Source organism: Sinohyriopsis cumingii, chromosome 17 (assembly GCF_028554795.1).
Source record: "Sinohyriopsis cumingii isolate HCF-2022 chromosome 17, ASM2855479v2, whole genome shotgun sequence".
Taxonomy (NCBI): domain Eukaryota; kingdom Metazoa; phylum Mollusca; class Bivalvia; order Unionida; family Unionidae; genus Sinohyriopsis; species Sinohyriopsis cumingii.
The window spans coordinates 24,817,289-24,841,715 of record NC_142977.1 but is presented as its reverse complement, the minus strand read 5'-3'; the positions used below and the strand labels follow the sequence as shown (position 1 = coordinate 24,841,715).

The following is a 24,427-nucleotide window of genomic DNA, read 5'->3' as shown; positions in this document are numbered from 1 at the left end:
TTTGAATGTTTTCTTTTGCCATGAGGGAAAAATGTACTAGGGTTGGCAGTGAGAAACTGGGATGGTCAGCTGACTGGAAACAAATATTTTTGTTTGGCCTAAAAACTGTATACTGCATGCAGTAAAATTTCTTATATGTGACTTTCAAATAATTTGCCTGAGTTCTCGAGTATTACTGCTCCCCAAGTGCGCTAATTTGTACATATTTTTAGCAATTCGAGTGCCCTGGCAGCCACTCTGTTTACATATTTTATGAAACAAATAAAGATCACTTTGGCACTAAGTTTCTGTGTTGCTTTGCCAATAATTCCTGTTTGTCATGTGGCATAAAGATACCCAACAGCTTTTATTTATATCCTCCTATTTGATTTCCACTGGGATTTTACCTAGAAATGAGAGAATTTAAACAAAGATCAGATATGCTGCAAACATGTACATACCCTCATAATCTTTATGAATTTCATCATATATTTTTCTCTATCTTTTGCCTCTTCTTGAAGTAATATTCGAGTTCTACACCTGAAATAAAAAACAAAATGTTTTTGACAAAATGTAAAATGTCATCATCATGTTGTTATTGTTGTTGTTGTTGTAGGGTTTAACGCCATTTTCAGCACAAGATAGGCTATACATGGCAGCCAGTATTAATGGTGGAAGAAGAACCCGGGAAAACCCCAGAAAGAACCACTGACTCATGAGAAGCTACTGGCAAGCTTTCTCACATTAGCTGAATCCTAGACTCGAACCCATGTAGACAGAGGTGAGATGGCAGTGATCCGTAATGAAGAGTGCTTCAGACCACTCGGCCACTCGGGGCCCCTCATCATTATGTAACATGTACACATTGCTTCATGCTAAATACGATTCTGAAGAGGGTTAACCCAATGTAGATCTTCTAAAATTTGTATTTTTATTATTGTTTTTTTTGCAGTTGAAAAAACAAAATAACAATGACAACATATCTCATGCTTTTCACACATTTTGAGATATGGACAGGACTTATTCCTGTTCTCATTAAAAAAGTATTTTCTTTTTTGGTGCTGGTTGCACCTTTTCATCAATTTTATTACTGTTGTTGGAACCATCACTGACAATTTGAGAGTAAACATATCACTCTCCTGATTTTCCTACTGTTCATCCACAGCATTTTAAATTATATTTGACAACAATAAAAAATTGTATGAAAATTGCATCCTATCTGTCACATGGCTGGTCTAAGAAATGCATCAGCTAATCATAACAGAGGATATGACTATTATGTCAATCATTGGCAAGTTTTTCGAGACATATTAAGCAAAAACTTTAATGATATCAAGAATAAACAAGTGCAGGATTTGTATAAATTTTGTAACAGTATTTATATTTTGCGCTTAAGGAGAGTAAAATTTTACAGCATAATTTCAGATTTTACTGGAATCATGTAATTACACATTCCAGATGCAATCTTGGAACAGAACCCCTTCTCCAATCAACAAATTCAAGTACTGACACAAATGTCATTTACAAAATTGACACTCACAAGAGGACCAAGCCTGATATTACTCACCTAGTTTTCATAACTTACAGTTGACTGTTCACTAAGGTGGCTTATTTGGCATTGAAACACAACCTATGCAAACAATCTCCCAAGCTTTATATCATGTTGATGGGACCGAAAAAGGTGAGCGGTTTCTTGTTCTACCTTGTTACAAATATGTCTTGCACCATTTGGCCATATTAGGCACAAAGCTGATGGAAGATGGACTGACTAAGACCACGCTACATGAAGCACTTGGTCTCTCTTTGATGATGAGTAAGCAGGAACATTAAGCCTGCCCAGGATATGTCAGACTTGTATGCTTATAAATATATTCTAATACCATAATGCCATGATCTGGTGATTTTCTCCCGCCTTGTTTTCAGTCGAGTTGTCCAATAACATCAGAAGCATCCTCCTTTTATGCGTTCCAAGTAAGCGTGAGAGGCACAGATAATGGCCATTGTTTCGAGAAGTCTTATGTGAAGAGACTTTTCTTGCAGTGTCCACTTTTTGTTGACCATTACAAAGTCTGGTAGCAAGTGTACCCCCAACCCGAATTATGCAGCACTATGCAGAGAAGACAATTTTGTGCTGATGTGCTGTAAAACACTACTACAGACATACAAACATATTAGTGTGGTGAGAAAGTCACCGGCTTCTGACTCACCAAACTGAAGGCCCTCAAATTACTGCAATTTCAAATTTTATCCACAATGAGAAAATGTTCAAGCAAGAACAATAATAAACCACAGCAACTCAAAATTCCACATCTGGAAGAAAGGATGATATTTTTTTAAACCATATTTGTTCCAGATTTTCTAAGCTATCTATGAATCCTGTCAGATGCAAGATCACATTATTATGCATTGATCTTCACGATATATTCCGAGACTGTTAGAAACTGAATCAGAAATATGGTTTCCTGAGAGAGGAAACAAGCAATTGTTGATGGACTCTTAACACATACCAAATAATGAATGCAGAGTCAGATAATAAGGTCCCTTAGTTTTATGTCCGGATGAACAAAGAACTTGTGAATGTGCAAATATAATAAAGTATTACAATTTTTAACCTACCAGTATGACATTTTATTGAAGTGTTCTGTAAATTCTGTGAGGTTTGGACTTTTCTCCTCCGACTGTTCTTTGGCCCACATTAATACTTCTGGAATCTGAAATAAGCAATACAAATAAAGGTAACAACTAAACAAAGTTCTATAATTATCTATGTGTAGAAAATAAAAAATAATATCTCCTTTAATGAACCACCTGTTGAATAAATGTTACTGCAAAAAAAATTAATCAAGATTCAAGATTAATTTGATACTTAAAGCCAGTCCTCATTATATTGGTCAAAAATGGACATAAAGGGAATATTTAATATCAAAAGGAGATAGAATATTTCTTATTACATTTAAAGTCAAGCTTGTTGATCATTTAAACTGAAAAAGCCTTTTAGTGAAATAATTGCTTTGAATACTTAAATCTGCTGTTCGAGTCCTATGTAGCTTATAATTTAATGGTGTCCATCTGAGTCATAGATTATACCACCTTCTAATGAGAACACCTTATGAGGACACCTTATAATGAAGTACCATCTTTACTCAGTTATAAGTAGAGTCAAACTGCAAACAACGAAGAACATGATCTGCCATAGTATAATGAGCCTACAGATCAGGGTCTATTTGTTTGTTCTACTGATTATTCGTAATAAACTGCACAATCCCAGATCTGCCAATGCATTATGCGACAGCAGATCTGGATCTGTACAGTTTGCATTTAGACTTGATTTATAAGCAAGCATATATGGTACACGATACGTATAATTTCACTACCACCTAATGAAACAGCATTCATGACCAAGCCTAATAACGAAAACCATGTTATAATTGAGAACATTATAGTAAGAGAGTGATGTATTCATGTTCTCATGTTGTACCTCTATCTTCTGGAAAAGTTCAGCATCCAGGTGCGTCATTTGTTCAGCTATTTCACTGGATTTGAAGTGTAAAAGATCTGGAGGACTGAAAAGCAATAAAAAAACATTAAAAAAACATATCCCTTTAATAATGGCATACAATTCTTACATTATGTTATTGTTTCAAACATTTCATTTTTAACCAAATCTGTTTATCACTTTCTTGGACAATTAAGTTGACCAAAAATATGAATACTTAATTAAATAATGTAAATCACAATATTTATCTATTGAATTCCAAAATGGTTACAAAATGCTTATTCATGAATTCTCAATTTTGTTTATGTTACTCAAAGGAAGAAAAAAAAAAGATAAAATAATAGTCACTGATTTGTCAACAACCACTTCCATGCATTTGTGGGTGAGGAGGCTTAAAACCCACTATGGTAAGTAGGTTAATTAGGTAATTTATTAGATAAAACGAACCCCAAACCCTAACCCTAATTGCTAACATAAATGCAGTGATCTAAATGAAAGGATCCAACACTCTTTTGAGGGAGTGGCAGTGGGTCAGTGGTTAGTGTGCCAGACTAAGAACGAAAGGGTACAAGTAAGAATCCTATCATTGGACCAACCTGGGTCAGCTAACATGGTGCGTCCTTGGCCAAAGCACTTCACTCCAATTGTCTTGACACAAAATAACCTACTTGTATTGGTGCGCAGTAAGGCACCAAACTAAACCAAACTAACAACCTCTTGCACATACAAGTAAATAAGCTAAAATAACCTATTTAACTCAGACTGCACTTAGTTTTTTCATTGTTCTCTCTGCATAAAGTTCTTAACAACTAGAGATCAGGCACTAAAACAAATGCAATTACAACAAACCAAGCCTCTCCAAAACAGAGTCCATGCACAGTGCTAGGAGTATTCAGTACAACAAACAACACTGACCCTGATCTGCCAGCACATTATGCAGACAGCGCATCTGGGTCTCTGATGCTTGCTGGTGGACTAGACTTGTAAGTGAGTACATTTATTGCATTTTACTTCACACATATAAACATAATTTATTTTGCAAAGTCTTACTTTGAGACAAGTGAGATGGAAGAGAGTGTGGTGACTTGCAGAGCTTGCTCTTTCTGATGTTTTTTTACTTCACATTTCTCAATTATTTTCCGTCGTAAAACTCTAGCCAGCATAAGCTCTCCTTGACAGAGGAGCTCAAAGACTAGATCCATCATCTGCTGAATTATGCTATCTTCTAATTCACTTGAGCTGTAAAGAGATGATGATTTTGATGTTAAAGAGATCATGACTTTGATGATAAAGAGATGATGACTTTGATGATAAAGAGATGATGACTTTGATGATAAAGAGAGGATGATTTTGATGATAAACAGATGATGATTTGATGATAAAAAGATAACAACTTTGATGATAGATATAATGATTTTGATGGTAAAGAGCTCATGACTGATGATAGAGATGATTATGATGATAAAGAGATGATAGCTTTAATGGTAAAGAGAAGATTTTGTTGATAAACAGGTGATTTTGTTGATAAAGAGATGATGATTTTGATGAAAAGAGATGATTTTGCTGATTAAGTGATCATGACTTTTTGATGATACAAAGATGATGGCTTTGATGATAATAATGTTGATGATAAAGAAGACAAGATTTATTTTTATATAATCAACTGCACAGAAATATAATTTGTCTGAGATCTGAATCACATTCCGATGTAGCAATTCATCTATCCTGAACATGATTCTGGTTGGTAACTAATATGTATTTGTGTTGTTTCTAAAAAAAAACATGTCTTATATATCACAAATAGTTGTGTACTTCTTCATCAAATAAAGAAATCATCAAATTATGCCTGCACAATGAGACTGTACAAAAAACTTTGTTGTAAACTTCTTGCTCAATTAAAAATTGATAAAACCATAGATGATAATTTGGATCACAACCTGATGTTGACAGTACGAGTAGAGATACTGAAGTTGATGATTTCAATTATAATAAATAATTTAAATGAAGGATTAAAATTGCATGAAGTTGACCAAAATGATGACACATGACTTCAGGAACTGTTTGACATTGGTTCTGGAAACAAAATGGAATCTAAAGGCTTTAAAGAGGAATGAGTCGGTGATAATTTTTCATCTCGTTTGCAGCCATGATTTAAAGGATAGAATTTACAAAAGAATTGTTAACAATTTGTTGAAACTTAATAAACATGAGTACAAAGTAGCACAGAAATTAACCTGCCATTTTGTATCTGGCAAGACACAAAAACTGTATCTGTGTTCTAAAATTTGACCTAGAATCTCATGACATGGTAAACAGATGTTCCCGTACAAGAGTTCCATGACAGGACAAAATTCCCAAAATACTGTCATATTACCAAACATGACCAGGTGTTTGTTTATTTTCTTCTTCATCACTGGTTTAAAAATACAAGGAAGCACATAATTCTCTTTTTTCTCATGGAAGTTTGAGTATACAAGGCATATGTAATTGCATGGGATATGAATCCAGATGAAGTAAAGATTATGGCCAACATTTCTACTTTGAGAACCTTGTTGTATTTTTGGGTGGTGGAACTGGAAAGGCTGCAGTACTTGTTCCACAAACTACCTGAAGAACAGTGCAAATTACAACGAAAACGTATTTTAGGGAAGAACCCCAACCCCACCCTTTCAACTTCGAGTGAGAAAAGGTGAAAAAAAATTGGGGTACAGGAAATGCAATGTACCTGTTCATACAGAATGCCAAAGAAAAGATGTTTGAAAGCACAAAAGCTGACATATAAACAACTACTGATGCAGAATTTGGAGTGTATTTGCATGAGAAACTGCACAATTTAAGTGAAGTGCATGTTTTAGAATGTGTTGTAAAAAAATAATTTGAGAATTTTTGTAAGATTACAATAAGTTTTCAACTAACTGTGTTAGTAACATCAAATCTGAATCAAATACTAAAGGATTGAATTATCATGATTTTATTCACATAATACTGAGGATTTCATTCACCTTAATAGATAAATCATTCACTGAACATCAAAGTAAGTTTTTTAATCAAGGTATTTGTTTTAAAGTCATATTTCAAAATGCATCATCGTGCTTCATGTTTTATTACCTTTCTCAGTAATGTATAGTATTATGTACATTAGTAAATAAATAACAATGTTACAACATTTTTAGTTAACCTAGTGAAAGTCATCATAATTTCTGCTGCTATTGCTGCATGAAGCTCCATTTTACTACACTGTATTTAGAATTATTTATCAGGAATCATTGCCATTGAATTCTGTAAACAGGATTAATATGCTTCGTTCTACCTCATTGTCATCTTGTTTCAAGAAATAGACGATATAATCCATATTCCAATATTTTTTAAAATAATAATGAAAAAATCTCAGAAATTTTGACCCCAAGTGTAGCAATCAAATTTTGACAGACATATAGCTAATGGATGCAGGCCATATGATGAGTTCATCTGGTTTTACTTCCTGAGGAGCTACAATGAAGTTGGGAGGATTCAATTTTAACATTTACTGCTGAACTGTTTAGCTACTTTTTTTCTGGTCAGTACTAATATCATTGATCTAAATGGAGACAGTTAGTTGCTTTGGCGTTGAGAGTTGAAGATATGAGATTACAAAGGACCATATAATTTTTACAAACTGGTTTTATTTAAGTTTTTGCTGTACATTCATTTTCCTGTTCTAACAGTAACATATAAACAAATGTGAGCATATGGGTGATATATATTCAAGGTAATCTGGTAATGCATTCATTTCTGACGCAAAATCATTTTGAAGTTAAGGTTAGAAATAAATGCATCAGTTATGTTAGCACATCAACACTTTTCCAGGCTACTGGCACATCAGCACATTCACAACTGGAATTTATCTGAAACACAATTTCAATTCATTAGAATACTCTATACTTCTGGACCCGTGATACAACTTTTAGGACTATCTGGGATTTAATTCATGTTACAGTAAGTTCTTTTTTTAAGTTTTCACATTCTATTCAAAGGAAATAAATTATTTGTTAAATTGTACAAAACTTGTTGGTTTTCAATCTCTTCTGTTACTTAATTTAAGTCGATGATGTTGTAACTATATATATGAAGTTAATTCTCAAGGATCATAACTCTATCCACAGTGGAACTGATGAGACAAAACCCTTCAGAGGCACATTCACGTATATGAGACGATGGACATCTTTGTAAAATGGCCAAGTCACCTACCAAATGGCATCAAATTATGTGTAAAGACTGCACAGCATGATCATTACAAGAAGTGTGAAGGGACTTCAAGGCAGATGGACTGATAGATGATGGAAAAAGTGATTACTATAGAACTCCTACATCTTGATGTTGTGATTACTATAGAATTCTTACATCTCTATGTGGTGATTACTATAGAATTCTTACATCTCTATGTGGTAATTACTATAGAATTCTTACATCTCCATGTGGTGATTGATATAGAATTCCTACATCTCTATGTGGTGATTACTACAGAATTCCTACATCTCTATGTGGTGATTACTACAGAATTCCTACATCTCTATGTGGTGATTACTACATAATTCCTACATCTCTATGTGGTGATTACTATAGAATTCTTACATCTCTATGTGGTGATTACTACAGAATTCCTACATCTCTATGTGGTGATTACTATAGAATTCCTACATCTCTGTGGTGATTACTATAGAATTCCTACTTATCTATGTGGTGATTACTACAGAATTCCTAAAACTCTATGAGGTGATTGTTATAGAATTCCTACAACTCTATATGGTGATTACAACTCTATGTGGTGATTACTACAGAATTCATACAGCTCTATTGCCTTACAATGAATACTGTGAATTATTTATTTTCATAAGAACTAAACTTTGTTGGTTCTGCAAAATAGTTTTCTTAAATATTTTAATTCATATATTGGTAAGTGTGCTTCTCCTGTCTCAAAAGATCAATCAGTGTCAATTGGATCTTTCATGGTTTGTAGCAATCAAGAAATCCATAAAAAAAAATGATCATCATGGTAACAAGCAAATTAGTTAATTTTTGTCCCCTGTGTACTATGGTGAGGTCACAAAAGTATACAAATATGAAATCTTTGACCCATGTAATAGCTGTTGAATTACTGGGCAAATATAGAAAGGAACCAAGTTTCAAGTCTCTGTCATAATTGACATTCTGACATGAAGCTCCAGAGTCTTACCTCATGAGATCAATAATACGAATAAGCAGTGAGAAAGCATTTCGGGCAGCCTTTTGCCTGGCATCTTGGTGGTGACGGAACTTGTGAAAGCGGTACAGGACCTTGTCAATCAGCTCTTTTGGTGTGATGAATGTTCTGTAGGTTGTCAAGAATGCCTCTTGATACATGAATTCTAAAATGAGGAAATACAGAAACAAAACTTAACATGGAAAGGTAACATATCTAACTGTATCACTATTCTAATACTGCTGACAAATACAATCTGCTTAGAAGGTTCCACAGCTTGAAAGAAATTCATGGAAAATACCTTGAAAATAGTAGAAATGTGTTCATAGAACATTGATGTTCCACCAATGCCTGAAACTAATCTATCATGATTAATGCAATGAAATTAATTTATATATATGGATATTAAAACATAACATTCTTTTTGCCTTGACAACTTTATGTTTAGGAAAATTATCACTTTTTCCAAATGTCTTATCTGGAAAATTAATTGATTAATTGTTGATTTTACAGCACTACAGCACTGTAAGGCTATATAGCTACACAAAGAAGTTATGTTATTAAAAAAAGTATATATCCAAAGGTTTATCACCAACATGCAATAAAAGTACAAATCACAACATGGTAAAAATATATAAAGGTTCCCGATCAATAGGGGATGTAAATGGTGTTTATAAAGGATAATTAGAGAATACAAGATAAATTAATGTGATTAGAGTACAAATGCTGGTTAAAAGTACTCAAAGGAAATAGGATAATACACAAGCTATATTTTTGAATTAAAGTTCATTTCCTTCAAGAAATTTAACGTACATGACACATTTACCATACCAAAAGGTTGCTTCATGTGCTGAAAATCGTAGTAATGATCATGTTTAGTACGGAGATCAAAACAATCTACCATAATATGATCCATGGCAAAGGGTTTGGTGCAAGTGATGCAAGTGATGCACTCAGAGTGAGCTATGTAGGTGTGACCAATTCTAATTCTAATTCTTGCAATGATTATGTTGTCCTTATGGATGGTTCTATGGGAAGGAGGCAGAGCACTCTTGGGATAAAACTTTCCATGGGAACCAAGAAAGTGTAATGCCTTATGAGGCCAATTCTTACAAGTAACTACATCCTATCATTTAATTATTTAACTACTACATATCAGATTGGAATCTTTGACAATATAATAATAATAATAATAGTAATATTAATAGACTTTTTAATACAAATAGAATTATATATATATATATATATATATATATATATATATATATATATATATATACACACACATGAATGATGGGGTTAAAGCATATCAGCACAAGAGAGGCTAAATTGTGCCAGTTAAAAGTTAAGTTTCAAATATGCTTATCCTCCAAGAAAAAAAATCATATTTACGAGTAATAAAAAAAAATTAAAAATGGAAAAATGTTAAATTCTGTAAAAGGTAAATACAATAAAACAAAAAAAAGGTAAAAAGTCAAAAAATCCTCAAAATATTGGATAAAAATTTATTGTATAAGCATCATAAACACAAGGGAGTTCGATATCTACAATGTCAGGATTGTGTACTGCAGCACCCAGCAAAGTCAGTGCTAATTGGAAGTGAGCTAGGTACACGAGATTGCATTATATCCTTGCTTGCCAATAAAGAATACTTGAATGATAATATAGGAAATACTGTTATAAGTGACCTCTGCCATGAGTGATCACCTATTTCACTCTGATAGTCAATTATTCAATAACCTCTTTCTGCATCAAGGTAAAACATCCCATAGCTTACATACAAACTGGAAGTTTTGTTTTTGTTGACTCTAGAAAAAAAACTAATTACAGCTGAAAATTTTACACGATGCTGAAAATTATTAGGTTTGAAAATACAGTATATGAAAACATTAATGGTGTTAACTACAAGGCTTAACTAAGGTGTGATGGACAGAGAGACAGACAAATGTACAAAGGTAGCACTTAGTGCCTCTACCACTGTCACCAACAGTTGGAAATAAAAAATACTAAGTTGGACACATATCACTATCTGCATTTTTTATTCTTATGTGTGCAGTATCCCCCCTCCATTTAATTTTTCAACACGAGTGCTGCTGTGATGTTTTGCAGACACATTTTTACAATAACAATAATAAATTCAATAACTTGTCCTAACTTGCGAATCTGAAAACTTAATGTACAGATGTTTTAAATTGGGTTCATTAACGGGGCAGTACAAAAATTTGCTGGAGTACAAGGGCAGAACATTAGACTGAAGGTTCAAGCCAGTACCGGTATTCTTAAAACATTTTGAGCAAGTCAATCTCAGGTTCATAGAATATTCTGACCTTCTGTAGCTTTGATCAGAATAAAGATAACATGATGACAGATTGCATCCATGTTTGAACTGTAAGGTATTCTAGTTGCATTGCACACACTATGATGTGTTCTTGGTCTTGCCACACACTGGAAGAACCCCTGCAATTTGAAATTACTCTTAGAGATGACTTCAATTTATGTGCTGGAGTGCGTCGAAAATATTCGTACACTCCCAAAACCTTTTAAAGAATGGACTTTAATTATGGATACAATCTCTTAAAGCAGTCACCATTGGAAAATGTTCAATTTGGCTTGTACAATCTGTTTCTAAACTGGAATTATTGTTTTTGATAAAAACAGAAATATTGCCAATATTATCTTATCTTGGACATAATGTATTTAGGACTTATGTTATACTCCCATCTGCTTTTGAAATATACTGTTCCTTTACCTATCTGGAAAAATAAAATCAAAATTTGTCCAAACATATCTATCTTCATTTTGTTTTTATTTATAGAACAACTATGCAATCAATTTTATTCCTGCTGATTTTCTTCGGTTGTAGATGATGGTGTGGTCTAAGGTTGACATTGCCCGGGGTGGGAGTGGGAGACAAGCGCCCCAATCCTCCAAAATGCCCCATACGGCCTGCGTCTCTTACTGCCTCTGTCAACTAAAATCCAGCTCCTGGCCTTCGCGAGTGGCATAGATTTGAAGCCAGGCAGACCATGTTTTCTACTAACAGGAAAAGGGGCGAAGGCGGCCCACTGGCGCCTTAAAACCAGTTGCTTCGGGTAGATGGGACTCGTAAACTTTGGATGGTAGCTCATCTAGGAGAAGGAAAACTCCGATTCCAAACCTCTGCTGCCTTGTGGCTATACTCACTCATGGGAAAGGCTAAGGGAGTAAGCCCCGACAGAAAATCTGGAGATGGAGTCCCTAAGGCGGTATGACATTGACTTCAACGTCATTCCGGCTACTCCTGCGACGCCGTTGGTGCCAAGCTGTATCGGCATTCGTCGTTCCCTTGGGCACACCAGCTGCGTGGAGAGGGGGGATCTGCTGTATGGGCAACAGCTGATTCTCCATACCACCCTGCCCAGGCTTCATAGCTCCACTGGAGAGGACACTCCAGCGTCGTCGTATGGCGTTGGCACAACACGAGAAGTAGCAGTTTACCGGTTCTAAGTCAAAGCTCGATTGGTGTAGAGCTTGGCGCCAGGGGTTACTTCTGACGGTGGGAGAGATCATCAGGTCTCACTGGACAGCTACCGCCTGCCTCAAGCTGGGCAGCCCCCAGTCAGTAAGGTGCTGCCCGCCATGTCCTGCCTGCTTCACTGGGTGCGTGGAGCTTAGAGAACCATCTCGACAAGTGGGCCACAAAACTCTGCACCAGGAAAGACTAAAAGAAGAAATAAAAAGACTCCAACTCTTCGTTTTGCAACCTGGAACATCAGGACCATGTGTCCTGGATTGACCACTGACCTACAGCAGATCGACGATGCACGGAAGACTGCCGTCATTGACAGAGAACTCTCCCGACTGAACATCGACATTGCCTGCCTCCAGGAGACCCGACTGGCTGACAGCGGCACCATCAGGGAAGCCAATTACACATTCTTTTGGCAGGGGAAGCCCTTGGATGAACCTAGGCAGCATGGTGTAGGCTTTGCCGTCAAGAACACGCTAATCGCCTTCATTGAACCTCCATCATCAGGTACTGAGAGAATCCTTGCCCTCCGGCTGTCAACATCCTTAGGCCCGGTCAACATCTTCAGTGTGTACGCCCCAACCCTCTACTCCACCTACGAGGAGAAAGACAAGTTTTATGAGGCTCTGGATCAGGCAATATCCAGTATCCCCAACAATGAAAGCCTTTACTTACTAGGAGACTTCAATGCTAGAGTGGGAGCTGACCATGAGTCCTGGTCCACCTGTCTCGGCTTTTACGGAAGGGGCAAGATCAACGAGAATGGTCAGCGACTGCTGGAGATGTGCTGCTCCCACAGCCTATGTGTGACAAACACTTTCTTCAAATGCAAGGAGATCCACCAGGTGTCGTGGAGACACCCACGTTCACGCCACTGGCACCAGCTAGACCTTGTCATCACCAGGCGTGCAGAACTGGCCAGTGTCCTCCTTACCCGCAGCTACCACAGTGCCGATTGTGACACGGACAATTCCCTTGTGGCCAGCAAGGCGCGAATATTACCCAAGAAGCTGCACCACACCAAGACAAAGGGTCACCCACATATCAACACCTGCTGTGCAAGAAACCCAGAGAAAACACAGCAGTTCATCAGCAAACTGAAGGAAGCCCTCACCAAAGTGACACCTGATGACACCATTGATTCCAAGTGGTCCCATATCCGTGACTCTGTGTACAATTCAGCCATCACAGCTTACGGGAAGAGGGAGCGAAAGAATGTTGACTGGTATGAGGCAAACTGGGAGGAGATGGAGCCCGTGACTGAGGCAAAGAGGAAAGCCCTCCTGGCATACAAGGCTGCACCTAGCCCCAGAACACTACAAGCCCTCAGGATTGCAAGGAATAACGCCCAGAAGACCGCCCGCCGCTGTGCCAACACCTACTGGCTGAACCTTTGCAACAGTATACAGACAGCTGCTGACACCGGGGATACAAGAGGAATGTATGAGGGTATCAAAAAGGCGACAGGCCCCCCCCCCCCCCCGCTACAAGACCGCCCCCCTCAAGTCCAAGACGGGCGAAGTCATCACAGACCAGGGGAAACAACTGCAGCGATGGGTTGAGCACTATCTCGAGCTATATGCAACCCAAAACAGTGTCACTGGAACTGCCCTGGATGCCATTCCAGACCTGCCTGTCATGGAGGAGCTAGACACACAGCCCACCCTGGAAGAGCTCGGAAAAGCCATCGATTGCCTTGCCTGTGGGAAGGCTCCTGGAAGCGACGGCATTCCGCCTAAAGTCCTCAAGAGCGGAAAACCAGCACTGCTCCAGCCCTTGCACACACTCCTCTGCCTTTGCTGGGAACAGGGATACATCCCACAGGACATGCGTGACGCCAACATCGTCACTTTGTACAAAAACAAAGGAGACCGTAGCGACTGCAACAACTATCGGGGCATCTCCCTCCTCAGCATCGTCGGAAAGGCCTTCGCCCGTGTTGCCTTGGCACGCTTGCAGATCCTAGCCTCCCGCATCTACCAGAATCCCAGTGTGGATTTCGAGCCGGCAGGTCAACTGTAGACATGATCTTCTCACTACGTCAGCTGCAGGAGAAGTGTCGCGAGAAGCGGATGCCCCTCTACATTGCCTTCATAGACCTGACGAAGGCGTTTGACATGGTTAGTCGGAGTGGACTCTTCAGACTCCTGCAGAAGATCGGCTGCCCCCCACGTCTGCTTGCTGTCATGTCGTTCCACGAGAACATGCACAGCACAGTGTGCTTCAATGGCGCAACATCTGAAGCATTCCCAGTCATTAGCGGAGTCAAACAAGGCTGTGTCCTTGCACCGACGCTCTTTGCCATCTTCTTCTCCATGCTTCTCCATTACGCATTCAAGGACTGCAGCGAGGGAGTGTACATCCATACCAGGGCTGACGGCAAGCTGTTCAACATCGCCCGTCTCCGTGCTAAGACTAAAGTCACAGAGGTACTCATCCGTGAATTGCTCTTTGCCGACGATGCAGCCTTGACATCACACACGGAAGATGGACTTCAGCAGCTGGTATGCTGCCTCTCCCATGCATGTAAGGAATTTGGACTGACCATCAGTTTGAAGAAAACAAATGTCATGGCACAGGACATAGACTCTCCTCCCTCTGTCTCCATCGACGGGTACAATTTGGAAGTTGTCGAGAACTTCACATACCTCGGGTCTAACATCTCCAGCTCACTCTCCATTGATTCTGAGGTGGGCGGCAGGATTGCCAAGGCAGCAGCAGTGATGGCCAGACTTAACCAGAGGGTCTGGAACAACCCCAACCTCACAGAGAAGACCAAACTGCGTGTCTACCAAGCGTGCGTGCTCAGCTCACTTCTCTACAGCAGCGAAACATGAACCACCTATGCAAGACACGAAAGGAAACTCAACAGCTTCCACCTGAGATGTCTGCGGCGCATTCTGCACATCCAGTGGCAGGACAAAGTACCCAACACAGAGGTTCTAGAACGCGCCAACATGAACAGCATGTTCTCCATACTCAGCGAGAGGCGCCTTCGCTGGCTCGGCCATGTCAAGAGAATGGACCCAGGTCGCATTCCCAAGGACCTGTTATATGGGGAGTTAGCAGAAGGTGCACGACCAACTGGACGACCACATCTGCGCTACAAAGATGTTTGCAAGAAGGATATGAAGACAGCAAACATCAATGTCAACGACTGGGAGAGCTGTGCAAACAACCGTTCCAGCTGGCGTTTAGCTGTCAGGCAGGGAGTTCAAAACGCAGAGGAAAAGAGAAGAATAAAGCAAGCTGAAAAGAGAGCTAAAAAGAAGGATAAGCAAAAGCGTACTTTGGAGCTATGCCATCGTCTCTCGTAGACGGACGGATGCCAAAGGATGCCAAAGGAGATGATGGTACAAAATCAAAACATGGCAGATTCTTTTTGTCTCATGTGACATTGCAATTTTGAATATATCTGCATTTTCTTTTGCACAGAAAGAATTAGGCAAGTAATGTATGTTTTCATTAATTAATGTACACGAAAATGAGATTACTGATTACTTTGCTGTACAACTTAATGGTTAACTTAATACCATATGTGTGTGAATGGTGCCTTGAGGTTACATTTTTCATTTGTCTGCTTTTTTTCGTATTTTGAATTAAATATTTTCATGTGGTTTATGACGGAGGAAAATTAACTGTTTTGCTGTTTGAAAAAATGCAGAAAATATGGAAATCTTTTTGAATAATAGAATGGCCAACCAACAGTAATTTTAGTGTACCTGGTAAATGTAATTTTTGGTATCTTGAAAGTGTCCCTCTTAACCAATACATTTTCTGTGCTATGACATTTACCAATTTTGTATATAGGCTTTTAATAAAGGATCTAAAAATTCTATGTAATAACAGGTAGTCATGCTGGAGTTTCAAGCCTAGTACACAGTACATGTAAAGGTAAAACAAGCATGCTTATACACAAAGGTAAAAACAAAGCATGCTTCATTAGATACTATATACATGTATATACACCTTTAAAACTAAATACAGTACCAATACTTCATGGAAAGTAAACACTAGCAGAGAAATCAATATCGCTTGGTCTATGTGCTATATTTAGAAATGATGTCAGAAATGCAAAGTGCAATTAATGTCAAGGTGACCTATTTTTGCTGAGATAAAGGAATACATTCTTTGTAATGGACAAAGATAGCAAATGTTGGGTACTCCATGGGGAAGTTTATGCTATCTGTGTTAAGAAAAATGAATAAATGTTTTGTAAAGGGCAATGATAGCTAGCAAATGATAACAGGAAGTTTCTACTAACTTTATTAAGAAATAGGACTAAATTCTTATTAAAGGGCCAAGATAACATGGGGAAGTTTATACTGTTTCTACCAAGACATAGGACTAAATTCTTACAAAAGGATGAAAAAATAACATTTTAGTGTCAGTCATAGTATTATTGTATATTGTAAATGGTTAGTTTTCCATTCTCCAGTTTATTTTCCTGGATAAAACTGAGTTTTTGTTGCAAGGATCACTTATGACCTGTACTGATTGTAATCCAAAATCAGTTTGGTTTAGAAAACATGCATTTTTAAGATCAAAATCTGTTTCTATTTTGAAAACTCTCCAATAACATCTGAATTAGACATAGGACCATGTACCAAAACACATGATGTATCATTAGAAGCAAGTACAACTATTGAAATTCATTTAAATTTGCATGCAGCTCATTTAAATTTACATAATAGAAATGTTAACTTTACTCTGCGTAACTATGTTGGTACAAAGAAAATTTTGGAGGCAAATGTTATGAATTTGAAGAAAAAAAGCCCTTACAAAGTATTTACCTTTGTATAAAAAAGGATATTAAAAATCCACTTTACATCTGTGTGTGATTTTGATTTTTGATGCAGCTTTAACAATTTTTCAGTTATATTGCTACAATGTCTGCAGTGTGGCAGTTTATAGTGTTGTCTAGCACTGGGGCATCATGCTGCATACATGTGGCATCAAGTCTCACCCAGTCACATTATCCTGATACTAGGCTGACCAGTTCGAACACTAACTCATAATGCTGAGCACCAAGCAAGGCTGCTGCCAGTACCATGTTTATAAGTCTTTGCCATGACTCAGCTGGGGTTTAAGCCTGTGACCTTCCGCAAGTTTGAATCCCAGCAGTCATACCCAAACACCTTTAAAATGGTACCATCAGCTGCCTTGCATGGTACTCAGCATTATGTGGTTAGTGTTAGGATTTGGTGCCCTAACATCTACTTTTACTGTAATCTAAAGACTGTGTATTTAATACAATCATTGTCATGGACATCTAAGTATGGGATTCTGCATTGAAAATTGCCCATGTAGTTGGTAGATTTCTAAATAAAGGGATGCTTCTGCTATAGTAATTGGATCTGCCTGGCTGACCCAGAATTTTTATTTTGAAATATCCCAATTGAATGTAAGTAACTCCTTCTTGGAAGAACATTTCCTTTATCTGATTCATATCCTTTTTGTGTCCCAAGATTGGAACTATAATTTTACCGTTAGGTTATGTCCAAGTTGGACTCGATATTTTGGTAAAATTACCCCTCACTACCAAGTATATGGCAAAACTGATGAAAGTTTGGAAAAGCAAGTGAAAAAAAATTCAAAACAGTTACTTGCATATTTTCATATCATATGAGTAAAATGACAATGACTAATACTATTGGACATTTATTAAATTAGTAACAATTTAATATACTGCTTCACTACAGTTGATGTACATATATAAAATGGCAACTTTAAAAAATCTATTATAGAAAAGATTTGGCAACCATTTCCATACAAGAAGATCTTTCTAAATGTCTATGTGATGGAATACTGGATACAATGATCATTTGTTTTTCTTAGTAATGGACCTTGATTCATCCATTTGGTATTAATTTGTTTCAGACTGGACTCCAAACTTCTGTTTTAAGCTTGTATTTCATAGATTATGTGTGAATTTTGCGCAGGAAGTTTTTAGTATTTATGACCATCAAATCTGCCTCAAAAGTGACAACAGAACACAAAATTTCTTTAATCTTTCCAGCTTCCTATTTGAAGGGAAAATGTACAAAAAGTCAATGTTAACTTTGATTATTACTGCATCGTATTGAAACAAAAAGGGGTGGGGGGAATGTTGTAAAGTAACTACAAGGTGCAGTGTGCTTCACTTTTGGCCTATTTAGGTGAAATGACAGACTCTAAGGTGACTTTTTGTTAAAATCAACTTCGATCATGATCGATGTAATTATTATGATTTTCCAACATATGCCCCAATTTACTGTGACCCCTCATTATATCCACTGGATCAGTTAAAAATAAAAAAACTTTGAGGAAACAAATAAAAAAAAAAAGAACAGAAAGAAAATATTCCTGTTCACAAGAAAATCTTTGGTACACCCTCCACCCCAATGTAATGGTCAGTCTCTTAGTCCCCCCGCCAAAAAAAAGTATGTGTTTTTGGTCTGCCAACCAGCCCTGATTTGGGGTGCTGACCCAAGCACCAACCCTCCTTAAGAAAAAAAAAAAAAGAAAAAAAAAAAAAAGAAAAAAAGTTCCAAAATTGATTTGTCCATCTAATTGAGTCAGTTCTGCGCAGTACTTGAATCACTCAGTACATTATATATAGTAATCATCATATGTATAATGGCATCCCCCGAAACAAAAAGACAAAACAACTACAGTACCTATCCTAATTTTAAAACCAGTGCAATAGGAAACATGCATGGGAGGGGGGCTTAGGGCTTAGAGGACTGAATGTGAGTTCAATTTTTTTACTCAGACAGCTTTATAACTGTGAAGTCCGATAATCTGATTCTTCCTGAAACCCATATGCAAGCCATCCCAAAAATTTGGTAAATCTAGAAAAGATGGTACACAACTCGAATTATTGCATGAAAGCAGAACTGGTAACAGACAGATGGAAGGACTGACTGACTACATCATGAAATAACATGCTCAGCCTCAATGCAGACATATAAAAAGTTAATTAAGGCAAATAATTTGAGTCTTTAAGAGTATTTTGGACAGAATAATGGATAAATAAATAAATAAATGCAAATTTATTCTGAAACAAAGAAATGTAAATTGTGGAACAAATACCTTTGTACCCTGGTCCTGATGAAACAGATCTGCGTGTGAAATGTTCTTTTATCAATGACTTGTAACAACTGTAGTGCCAAATCTTAATATTGCTGACTGCGAATAATGTTGCCTTTACTGCCAGCAATAACCAAAACTATTGAGAATACTGATGGCTTTGGGTTAAGTGACAATACTAATTTACATACAATCTGATATAAGAAGATGTATCCAGAGGTAGAGACATTAACTAATTATTTTACAATCATATATATATATATATCTATATTTATGGCTCTACATAATCTTCATACTATTTTTGTAATTTTCTTTTCTTTATAAGTCTGTAGAGACTTTACATCTCAAACATTATTTGAGAAATTATTGTTATTCCCTTTAAAAAGAATCACATATTATTATTTCATGTATTGCCATCAGTGGAACAATACTTAAGGGGAATTACTATCAAGTCTACTCGTTTATCAAAGGACATTCAAGACCTGCAGACATATACTGTGTCACCAATATCTGAAGACCATCAAATCTGTTATCATTCTGAGTAATATAAACTATTTTTGGTAACAGAGAATGGACACTATGCCATAAACATGTAGGGGATTGAAATTCCTCCAAGAAGATACCTCTATCTGATATTGATTTACAAATGTACTATGGTTCAACGATGGGAAACATTTGTAACTGTAAAGAGTATCGGCATGCTTTGTAACCATAAAGAGTATTGGTATGCTATTTCTAAGCCATGACATGCTTTTTATTGCAAAGCTCCACAACAGTTATGCTAAATTAAAAGAAACATAAAAAGAAAAACCGAGTTGTAATAATGTGATTTATGCAGATTTCATGCTTGACACAAAATATAAATTTCAACACAGTGTAAAATGATCCACTTGTGAATATGACCATTTCCCATGAACCCATCATTCACAGATATACAGCTATAACCATATACACTACATGTTATGCGATCAAAGAACGACATTCACATCAAAAGATATTTCATCTTTTTCAACACTGCATCAAAATGAAATTTTTCATGGTAACTTTTCAAATGACTTATTAAAAAAAACATTCATGAATATTTAAATATTACTCGTAAGCTGATTCTAATAATTTATTCCGTCATCTTTTTGGTTCTTTTCAAATATGTGATTTAAAATATAAAATTAAAAGAATTTAAAAATGTGTTTTTTTTTTACTATGAAGCTTCATGAGACAAAATATCTTTCAATGAAATGTCATAGAAATAAACATGATGTCAAGCAAGGCAAACTTATCACCACTTACAATAAATATATTGCATACTTGGATCGTATATCTTACACTATTGCAAATACCGTGTCTGCACATAAAAAGCTACAAATCAATTGATCAAACTAATAATTAAATTGCATCTGGAGTCATCATTCTTTTCTTATCCTTCTACTGACAGGAAGGTAGGTCTGACTGGAGGCACATGAAGTGAATATATCTAACAGCATTTTCCAAAGAGAGTGAGTGATGGAATGATGGATGCACAACACCATGCTCTTACCTTCCTGACTGGTCAAGTCGCTGTAGGAGCCTAGCAAGGGCATGAAATGACAGAAATGAAGAACAGATTGCAAGCATGTCTAGATGCAATTAGTATGAAATATTTGTGGGAAGCCTTATCAAGTAACCTTCCACTGTAAGATTGCTTATTAATTGGAAGCCACAATTTTTTCACATCCACTGGATAGAAGTAACTCAAAATTTGCCCAAGGGTAGATACAGCTATCTTATTCATGGATAAATATGCTCATGTGCTAACTGTGACATCATAAACCTGACAATATCGATACACTTACTGATAAATGTAAACTGTATACAGATATTTCATTTCTGTATGAAGTCATAAGCCAAAAAATAATGCATTTGGCAGGCAAGAAAAAAGAATCTTCCCCATCTGTGTGTGGATAGGATAAATTAATCTAACCCTGAAGGCAAAGCATTCAAACCAGGGGCTTTGCCAGCATCTTGGAGAAGATTCAATCATTTACCATGATACTTATTTTTTCTTTGGAGGTAAAATAGGCTACTTATAAGGGATCAATGCAGGTGACTGATTTAAAACATCTGGGATGCCAGAGAGTTTTTACAAATGTAATAAAATCAGATTATCAAACCATCAATTGAGCTATTATACTAACTACAAATCATTTATTATAAATTCATTACTGAAAGTCCCCACCTGTCAGGTTTTATGCGGATACTAGATAAGGCTTCCATAAAAAGCTAAGTAGTTGCAAATGATAAAAGTATCAACCAAATACACGTGTTTCCTGTAAAATCCTATATTTAAGGATTCTAATTGTGTTACCTGTGCGTTCTGTGTTACATACCTTTCAAAAAATGTTAATATCTTTACCAATTTTTTTTTACCTGTCTTCTATGTTACATACGTATCACATAATGTGAACATCTTTAACATTTATCTTGTTGAGATACTTTATTTGGAAGGTTTTCATCTTCCTCAAATTTTCTTCTTCCAATTCTTCATTTTAACATATGTAGAACTTTTACTCATTTAATATCAACACCATATAGTCAGTGCTGTGCTGATGTGTCACTGAAACCCAATGCATAGATACATATACTTCAAGGCAATCTTGTGATTAAGGATTGAACAAATGAGTTAGCTTTCCATTTACAATATTTAGCAGTAGCTTTGCTTTATTCCCCTTAAATATTTTGTATGATTTGAGGGTTTGGGATGCAAGTGAGCCCTCCTGCGAAGCTCTTCCAAACTATGGGCTGAGTTTTTCCAAAGGATGTTCATATACTATTTTTCAATTTGGCATTGTGACTTATTTCTTTGACTGGTCTGCTGGTCTTATCATGGCAGAAATACTGTATATTACTAATGGTGGGAACTATTAACAGAATACTAGCATGGAACTTTAAGAGGTCAAATGACTTGGTTAGTTCTTGTAGATCACTTATGAATGGGTAGTGTCAAATTAATTTTGGGAATTCGCATCTCTGATTCACATTAAATGTGGCACAATTTAATTTCAGACTAAGAAGTGCTTAACATTTAGCAGCCAAACAAATCAGAATGGGCATAATTATTCTGTGTACTCAAAGAAAGTAGGATACCATTTTTTGTATGTAAAGCTAATGGTAAGGTATAATTGTAGTTCCGCCTCTTCAAATGTGGTTTATAGCTACCCAAAAAAGGACATGCATAATAAGTGAGGGTGTCTTATACTAAGGGATGCTTTTAAAAAAGGCTGTGTCCTGACTGCATTAAACACAAAATAGAACATTTACTGATGTGAAATCACATGTAATAGATTTTGCAGAATGAAAATAAAGTAAATAAAATGAAACAGCAATGATAATTTTTTTATATCAATTTAATGGATCCATAACCACACCTGCCTTAAATGGACAAAAGTGATATAAAAAGGGGCTTAAAATGGGAAAAGTACTGTGTGAAAGGTATATATATATATATATATATATATATATATATATATATATATATATATAGATAGATAGATAGATAGATAGATAGATATATAGTATAATACTCAATCATAACCAATATGAGGCTGTGCTATGAGGCAATTAATAGTGAGACAGCATTGTATAAAGATCTTTAATAGGGTTTTATACTGTGCCATAACCATGTCATGAGAGACAGTGGTATAATAAGGCACTCTATAGTGTGATAGCAGTGTGTGTCTGTATATATATATATATATATATATATATATATATATATATATATATATATATATATATATATATATACACACACACACACACACACACATATATATAGTGTACTATACTCCATCAACTGTTATCAGAAGCAGCAGTACAATGATGGGCTTTACAAAGAGGGATATCTTTCTACAGATCTTAAAGGAGTATGACACTATGCATAAAGTGTTGTGGTGGGGGTAAAATTTCTATGCAATACTGTAGCAACTGCATTGTCCCCTCATCAAAGTAATAATGACTGCTACTTTAACACATAATGAAAAATTTCATGACCATACACTGGAAAATGTCTAATAATTTTTTTTCTTATTTGCTTTTTCTTTAAAAAAATTAAATGTATCAGCTAATCTAATATAATCATTTCAAGTTTAAACATGAAGCAATGAAATGACATGACACAGACAATAAATATTGCATACTGTATTTGGTTGATATATGTCATTTACATTTACTCTAAAGTAGTGGTATGGTACCGTATATTCTAGCTCATAGTTAACAATTTTTACTGAAAATTCTATTCATGCATAATAGGGGTCAACCTTTAGGCATGACTTCCTGAAAATAACATGGACTTATGGGTTGCTGTACGTGTACATTTCTGTCAATTCAGTTACTTTTACGTTTTCATGCAACTATTTCCATCCAGAAATGCAGATATGTTAATAGTTAAACAATTCACAGGTTAATTGTACAATAACTGCATCTAAATTTCCATGGATTTTAATAATTAGATAAATGTAAAATGTAGTTTTCTCTTTTGCGATATTGGAGTAAAACTAATTTTCTTACGTTGTACATATCTGCTACTAGTGCATGGCTACCTTTTTCCAAGATGCTAAGTTCCCAATCCAAGCTAAATATTCCCTCATCAAAACTAAATGAATATGAACCCAGTCAGATTTCTTAGTCAAATCCAATGTAAGGAATATCTTCTTCTTTTCAACTTGGACCAAGACCATAGCTGAGTGGGAGAAGAGAATCTTTGCAATAGTAGCAGATACATTCTACTTAATTCAAATAAGTTTCCACCCACCCACCCAGCAGTAGTAATATCTGCTATTGCTGCATTGCAAAATTCTACCAGTTTGGAAAGTCAACTTCAAAACTAACTGCCAGAAGAAGATATGGTGTTATGATTGGACCTAAAGCAGTAATAACCTAATGGCTGAGGTGGGGGAGACAAGGCGATTTCCCCAGGTGCCAGATCTCTTTGGGTACCAAAACTCCTTTGGATCATCATCGTTGCCCCAGGCTAATATATGCTAATGACCCAAAGATCAAAGATAAAGGTATAAGAAGTTATAGTGAGACTTCCTACTCTCATGGACTACCCAAGGAGGAAAGTTAAAGTTGGCTCAATATGCATCAACAGCCCTAACCACATGGGCTTTAGTTCTCATGA

At 36.3% G+C, this 24,427-nt stretch overlaps 1 protein-coding gene across 7 annotated transcripts in view; it reads right to left on the bottom strand.

The window, feature by feature from the left end:
* LOC149778269 (rap guanine nucleotide exchange factor 1-like) overlaps positions 1 to 24,427 on the bottom strand; it is a 170,554-nt gene that overhangs the window by 23,757 nt on the left and 122,370 nt on the right. For 6 of the 7 annotated variants that reach the window (XM_089939068.1, XM_089939072.1, XM_089939071.1 and 3 more), the window contains 6 exons: positions 20,807 to 20,836; positions 8,688 to 8,859; positions 4,526 to 4,714; positions 3,458 to 3,542; positions 2,596 to 2,690; positions 441 to 519 (listed from right to left, as the gene is read on the bottom strand). In XM_089939068.1, coding sequence (XP_089795194.1) covers positions 441 to 519; positions 2,596 to 2,690; positions 3,458 to 3,542; positions 4,526 to 4,714; positions 8,688 to 8,859; positions 20,807 to 20,836 — 650 coding nt within the window. The remainder of the gene's footprint in view (positions 1 to 440; positions 520 to 2,595; positions 2,691 to 3,457; positions 3,543 to 4,525; positions 4,715 to 8,687; positions 8,860 to 20,806; positions 20,837 to 24,427) is intronic. The other variant, XM_089939073.1, reaches the window with a different exon arrangement.